The sequence below is a fragment of the Oryzias latipes genome, chromosome 10 (genome assembly GCF_002234675.1).
Source record: "Oryzias latipes chromosome 10, ASM223467v1".
Taxonomy (NCBI): domain Eukaryota; kingdom Metazoa; phylum Chordata; class Actinopteri; order Beloniformes; family Adrianichthyidae; genus Oryzias; species Oryzias latipes.
Genome location: NC_019868.2, coordinates 14,928,750 through 14,936,224, shown reverse-complemented (window position 1 = coordinate 14,936,224; position 7,475 = coordinate 14,928,750). Strand labels below are relative to the sequence as shown.

General features: G+C 37.0%; 1 protein-coding gene across 1 annotated transcript; it reads left to right on the top strand.

The window, feature by feature from the left end:
* The first annotated feature begins 373 nt into the window (after window positions 1–373).
* Window positions 374–3,910, top strand: LOC111948002 (protocadherin gamma-A12-like). Its single transcript, XM_023959161.1, has 2 exons — window positions 374–3,266; window positions 3,541–3,910. Exons 1-2 carry the CDS (start codon window positions 888–890, stop codon window positions 3,577–3,579), a joined length of 2,418 nt encoding a protein of 805 aa, XP_023814929.1. The 5' UTR covers window positions 374–887; the 3' UTR covers window positions 3,580–3,910.
* The last annotated feature ends 3,565 nt before the right edge of the window (window positions 3,911–7,475 follow it).

Below are 7,475 nucleotides of genomic sequence, written 5' to 3'. Positions count from 1 at the left end.
AGTATTAAGAAATAAAACATCTATTTTCTTAAGAAATATTTTTGGGCTGTGGGAGGAAGCCGGAATGCCCAGAGAAAACCCACATTTACGAGAACACGCAAACTCCACACAAAAGTCCTAACTGGTGGTCACTTAACTCTTTAAGGTGCCTGTTTGCTGAATTTAGAGACATTTTAATAAAGTATTGAAAGTGATCACTGTAAATTACAATGTCAACACTCTCAAAAAATGAACCATAGAAATTTAATCAAAAATAGATTTATTAAAAACATACAAACAAAAAACTTTAAATGTTTAAAAAGGAAAATACACAAGCAATTATTTAGGGGCTTTGATTAATGACAAACAGAACCTTAATTATGTGTGTGGGACTCTTTTCTTTCTTTTTTTTCTTTTTCTTTTTTTTGTTGTTAGTTTTTTTGTTTACCAAATAAAACATTGTATTATGGGATATGCTGATAGTAATGAGCTTCATTTATAAAGTAACCTATGGGTTCTGCTATGTGAAACTAGATTGCAATTTCAAAAGGAGATTAAACATTTAAGAGAGATATGCATAAAAAGCCAAACATAAAAAGTAGAACATAGTGTATTTATATGAAGAGGCTAGGCCTATAGCATAAAAAAAATCACAAAAATATACAAAATACCCAAATTTATAGCTACCAAAAAAGAAAAGACAAGTTTTGTGTATTTCTTTATCATAACTCGTGGTGGCGCTGTACACCAGCAGAAAATATTCTTCCTATCCTAGCCTTCGGAGAGGACACACATTATTCTGCTTCTGACTGCTGATTTCAACAAAAAGGCGTCTACGATCGTTAGTCGAGTTCATTTAGCTACTTTGTGTTATCAACATATCAGATTGTTTTTTGTCTGGATCAGCGATGAAGTGGATCTTTCCTTTTGTTCACCTTCATCGGGTTTCTTTGCTTCTCCTTTTGTTCCGGGCCGCTTATGGAGACGTGAGCTTTTCTTTCCCAGAGGAGATGAAACGAGGATCGGTCATTGGAAATGTCGCCAAAGATCTCGGGCTGCAGACGGCCGCACTGTCCGCCAGAAGAGCGCGCATCGACACCGACGGGACTGACAAACGTTACTGCGACATAAACCTGAAGAACGGAGAGCTGATTGTGGCCGACAGGATTGACCGCGAGGGGCTTTGCGGAGAAAAGGTTTCCTGCATTTTAAAACACGAGCTCGTGCTGGAAAATCCTCTCGAGCTTCATCGTGTCAACCTTCATGTTCAAGATATTAATGACAACTCGCCAAAGTTTAAAGAAAAAAATATCAATTTAGAAATTCGTGAGTCTGCGGACAGGGGAGCGCGCTTTATGATCGAGGAGGCGCACGATGCGGATGTGGGAGAAAATTCAGTGCAGCGATACAACCTTCAGAAGAACGATCATTTTATTCTGGCTGCGAATGGAAACAACATTGAGCTTGTTCTAGATAAAGAACTTGATCGTGAAAAGCAGAAGGAAATGGATCTGCTCCTCACAGCTGTAGATGGTGGATCTCCTCAGAAATCAGGAACAGTCGTCATCCACATCACCGTGCTGGATGCCAATGATAACGCCCCAGTGTTCAGCCAGGCCGTGTATGAAGCCAGTCTGCCCGAAAACTCCCCTTTAGAGACTGTGGTGGTTACAGTGAGCGCAACAGACGCAGATGAGGGAGTCAATGGAGATGTTTCTTATGAATTCGGACATGTTACAGAAGAAGTGATGAAAACCTTCAGTATTGATGTGAAAGTGGGTAAAATTCTGGTGAAAGGTGCAATTGATTATGAAAGTACAACATCATTTGAAATACGTGTTAAAGCGAGGGATGGTTTGGGACTTTCATCTTATGCTAAAGTAATTATTTCTATCACTGACGTGAATGACAACGCCCCTATAATCAGTCTGAATTCTTTGTCTAACTCCATCCCAGAGAATGCCCCTCCTGGTACAGAGGTGGGCATCATTAATGTGCAGGACAGAGACTCTGACAAGAACGGACAGGTCCGCTGCTCCATTCAAGCAAACGCTCCTTTTAAGTTGGTTCCTTCCATCAAAAACTATTATTCTGTGGTGAGCACAGGACAGCTGGACCGTGAACTAGTGTCTGATTACAACATTACCATCAGCGCCACTGATGAGGGCTCTCCACCTCTGTCCTCATCTAAAACTGTCCACTTATCTGTAGCTGACATCAACGACAACCCACCTGTGTTTGAGGAACAGTCGTACAGCGCATATGTGAGTGAAAACAACCAAGCTGGCTCCACTTTATGTTCCGTGAGCGCTCGAGACCCCGACTGGAGACAAAACGGTACAGTGATTTATTCTCTGCTAGCTGCTGAGGTGAACGGAGCCCCGGTGTCCTCCTATGTCTCTGTGAACGGAGACACAGGGCTGATCCACGCTGTCAGGTCGTTTGATTATGAACAGTTGAGGAGTTTTCAAGTGCAGGTGATGGCCAGAGACAACGGTTCTCCTCCACTGAGCAGCAACGTGAGCGTGAGTGTGTTCATCTCTGATGTGAACGACAACTCTCCTCAGATTCTGTACCCCGCCCCAGAGGGCAGCTCCTTCATGACTGAGCTGGTCCCCAAAGCTGCACATGGAGGCTCTCTGGTGTCCAAAGTGATCGCGGTGGACGCCGACTCCGGTCAGAACGCCTGGCTGTCCTATCATATAGTCAAATCCACTGATCCAGGACTTTTCACCATTGGTCTGCACAGTGGAGAGATCAGGACGCAGCGGGACATTTCCCAATCTGACAGCATGAAACAGAACCTGATTGTGGAAGTCAAAGATAACGGACAGCCCTCTCTGTCTGCCACCTGTGCCATGTATTTACTGATCTCGGATAACTTGGCTGAGGTGCCAGAACTGAAGGATATTTCTTACGATGAGAAGAACTCCAAACTGACTTCCTATCTGATCATCGCTCTGGTTTGTGTGTCCACCTTCTTCCTGACCTTCATCATCATCATCTTGGGTGTGAGGTTTTGTCGCAGGAGAAAGCCCCGACTGTTGTTTGATGGAGCAGTTGCCATCCCCAGTGGTTATCTGCCTCCTAATTATGCAGATGTTGACGGCACAGGAACTTTACGCAGCGCTTACAATTATGACGCGTACCTGACAACAGGATCTAGAACCAGTGACTTTAAGTTTGTATCCTCTTACAATGACAACACGCTGCCTGCTGACCAGACTCTTAGGAAAAGTCCCACTGACTTTCTCGAGGCTTTTGGTGATTCTGCTGATTCAACAGAGGTAGGAATTATGACTTTTCAACAAAATTAAAAAAAAAAATATTCAGCCAATATAACATGAGAATATAAAGTTTTAAAGGAATAACTTGATTCTCAAAAATTTTTAGAAGGTAATCTACTGATTATCAATGTATTTAGGAAATAATAGTTTCGATCATGTCATTTTCTAGTGTCACTATTTGCATTGTCAAAAAAAAGGCTTTTTTTCTAGTTTTTTTCTGTTTTATTCATTTATTTATTTGTTTTTTTGTTTGTTTATTTCATATGCTGCACAGGGACACAGCTCAGAGGTTATCTCTCCTGCTTCACTTTAAGATGGCTGGTACCTGTCTGTGTGGAGTTTGCCCTTTTCTTCCATGCGTGTGTTCTCTCCAGGCACTCCGGCTACCTCCCACAGTTCAAAAACATGCTTCACAGATTAGTTGATGACTCTAAATTGTTACTAGTGTTGAATGTGTGTGTGCTTGGGTGAGTGATTGTGGCCCTGCTACAGTCTGGCAACTAGTCCAGGGTGTTCCCCACCTTTGCCCAGTGGCCAGGTTTGACTACGGCAGCCCCATAAGGGATGAAAGGGGTTTAGAAAATGGATAGATGGATTTTTGTTTGTTTTGTTCTTGTTTCTCTTCTTGTTTCCATTTTTTTTCTAAAATGTAGTTTCCTTTGACTTTGGTGAATTCATTTTTTTAGTAGCAATCATTCTGTTTTTTCAAAGTGTTTTTTTTAAGATATGTTGGTACTGTTATGGATGGATGGATGGATGGATGGATGGATGGATGGATGAACGGACGAATAGAAATAAACAGACTATTTCTAAAAGATATGAATATCATGGAAAAGTACATTTATTTTGATAATTCCATTAGCAAAAAATCCACTATCATTGAATATAAATTCAGGATATATTGTTTAATTTCCATGGAATGCCACAAACTAATTGTGGTTCAAATTCTAGATGGGACCTCTCTGTTCGGAGATAGAATGCTCTCCTTGTGCATGAGTGTGAATATGAGTGTGTAGCCCTGCATCAGACTGGTGATCTGTTTAGGCTGTATCCCACCAGATTGGCTCTAGCAGCCTAGTGATCCCAAAACGCAATGGCTGGGCTTAATTTGAATATGGATGTATGCATAAACTAAATGTTTTTTTCATATATGATCACAGTAGGATCTGCACGGAATAACGTAAAAAAATAATAATAATTGAATTGTATACAATAGGTTTCTATTCCTCAAAGTACGATAATTATTATTTAAAGCTTTTGACAAAACTGTTTATTTCACATTATAAGGGTCTTCTAGGAATTAAATATAATAATTGCCTATTAAAACCATGTCTATAATTGTTTGCTTTTTAAAAAAATTTGTGTCTTCTTTATATAAAAATTTTCTTTTTTACTTAAAGTGATTTTAAAAAAAAATTATATACTTGTCCAGATGTGAAAGTTCTATTTATCCTATGAAGTATTTGGTCTTCAATGTGAAATGCCAATGTAACTTTGGCTGTGAAGGTTTTGTTTTTTAAACTATAATGACGTTTCCAATTATGGACTTGGCATTCATGATGAATAGTGCAAAGTTGAGGATGTTTGTTCTTTCTTTTCCATCGTCTTGTTTCTTTCAGTTTTGAGACTTGTCGTAGTTTTGGGGAACATTCTCAGTCTCTTAGTTCTTATGTGGAGACACCCCATACAAAATACCGGCTCACACATTCTTTTTCTGCATTTTATTTTTTTATTTATCATCCTGCCACTATTAACATTTTTTTCCTTCAACATTTATTTTATTTCATTTTTTTTTCTTTTACTTTAGCTGATGTGAAAAATTGTTTTCAACATTTCAATAAAATAAATTAACAATAATTGTTGGTATTTTTGTTTCAGATCCTGTGTTGCTATGGGTTATGATATGGAAACATAGATATCTGATAAAATGTTTTGAACCGGATAATGATAAATCATGTACTCAAAATTGTTATGGTAGAACAGGTGTGAGATTATATAAATTTGCTTCCTTCCACTTCCTTTCAAACAATTTAATGCCTAATTATCCTAAACTGATCTGTTTTACTTTGATTGCTTGACATAAACAATTTCAAATCAAATCAAAATAACTATTAAAATGATGACTTGTTGGAAATGTCATCATTAAATGAAAAAATCAAATTTTGTTTTTTATATTTTACAAGTTGTTTGATTCTATATATTTTGACAGTTTATGGTATTTTTGTTATAATACCTGAGAGTTTGAAGAATGAATGTGAAAGTTTTGAATTGCATTAGTTTTTTTTTTTTAAGAATTCTTTTAAAATAAAGCTTTAAAGCTTCTCTGTTAATAGAAAAAAATGCTAAGGAAAAAATTTGGTTTTGGCTATATCTGCTTCTCTGTCTTGATTTAGCCTATTATTGGCAATTTGTTTTTCTCTTTACTTTTTCTCTTACCTCTTGTCTTGATTTGTCCTGTGCAAGAAAACAGGGTATGCTGGGGTCCAATCCCAGCCATACTGTCAGTACAATATAAGAATAATTGAAATTTTAATTAATTACAAGTTCATGCAAAATCCCTCAGGTCATTTAAATCTGTTAGTTATATAATGATTATCTACAAAGAAAAGGGGGGAAAAATGATATTTGTTAACTCAGACATAGGAGAACTCTTTGCATCCCACCACTTTGATTATGAACAGTCAGTTCATTTCCAAATAAGAGTGACCGCTCTTGATAGAGGCGAGCCTCAACTTTCCACTACCTGTACAATAAATGTTTTTGTGAGGGAACAAAATGACAATGCACCCGTTATTCTTTATCCAGTTCAAACATCTGGTTTTATTTCAGAATATATGGTGCCAGTTAAAGTGCCAAGAAGCTACCTGGTGACCAAGGTGGTAGTTGTGGATGCAGACTTTGGTCACAATGCTTGGCTCTCCTACAGAAAAGTTAAAGCAACCCAGCCTGGCCTATTTCTGGCAGATCTTTACACTGGTGAATTCAGAACTCTCCGAGCGTTCATGGAGGACGATGAACCAAAACAAACAGTCAGCTTTAGTAACTGTTCTGTTCAAGCATCATTGCATTTAACTAGTGATTTTCCTAAAAACCAAACAAACACATATTAAAATAATAATCTTTTGATACAGGATGCATTTCTTTGTCAAAAAAAAATCTTTTTTTGAAAAAAATATCAGCTTTGTCAAAATAAGATGAACAAAAATCTTGTGTTTTCTGTTTTGTGCTAATGGCTAGGATTTGTTGTAAACCTTAACTTGGTTGTTAAGAATTTTCTTTCAATTTTTAGAAATGATTATTATAATTTTATTTTAACTTTTTTGTGGCTGAATTGTGGATGTGTTAAGTGAGGAGCACTGCCCTTGGTGCTGAATTCAACTTTTTAAACCCGGGTTAGCTCCTGCTGAGTTTCTGCTAAAGATTAGTGTTAACATATATTAGTGTTTAAGTAGCGACAATGGGATTAAGTAGTAAATCCATAATTACTTTTTTAATGGTGTAAAGATGACAATTTTGATTTGATAATAAGTATGTTGAGTTTGCTTTTGTGTTACTTGTGCTTGTTGTCTCATCTGTGTTATGCAGAAAGAGAATTTTAACTGAGAGCCTGACATTTTTCAAGGGTTGTTAGTTGTACCTTGAACATTTTTTGAGATGGTTAAACTAGCTCTTATGCTATACTAAAAATAAAGAAATAAAAGCTATAATCTAGTAAAATGAAAAGCGCTGTCCGTGGTGCTGAATTCAACTTTTAAAACCCAGGTTTGCTCTGGGTTATGCTTTTGCTAAATAATGGTGTTATGTAGATTAGAGTTAAAGTAGTGAACATGTAGTAAATCTGGAGTCACTCTTGTTTTATTGCTTAAAGATGATCTTTTGCTTATACAATAAATAAGATATGTTGAGTTTGCTTTTCTGTTGTGCTAGCCAGCGTCTCATCTCATTGTCACAAACACAGAGAATTTTAATTGAGAACACAAAGTTTGGTTGTTTTTTTTTCAAATTGTTTTTGTACCTGAAACATTTTTAGATGGTTATATATCAAAAGCTTTATGTTATATTTTTAATTACTGAATTCAGAATGACATTCCCCTTTTTAACTCATATTCCTCAGTTGGTTGGTTACTAATATATCAACAGAAACAGATATTTTCTTTTGGTCGGCAATAAATATAAAAAAAAAAAAAAAACGGTTGTTTTTTTTTTTAA

Coding starts and splice junctions, on each gene's coding strand:
- LOC111948002 (XM_023959161.1), top strand. CDS start 888: ATGAAGTGGATCTTTCCTTTTGTTCACCTTCATCGGGTTTCTTTGCTT. Junction 3,267..3,540: donor ATTCTGCTGATTCAACAGAG/GTAGGAATTATG, acceptor TATGCTGCACAG/GGACACAGCTCAGAGGTTAT.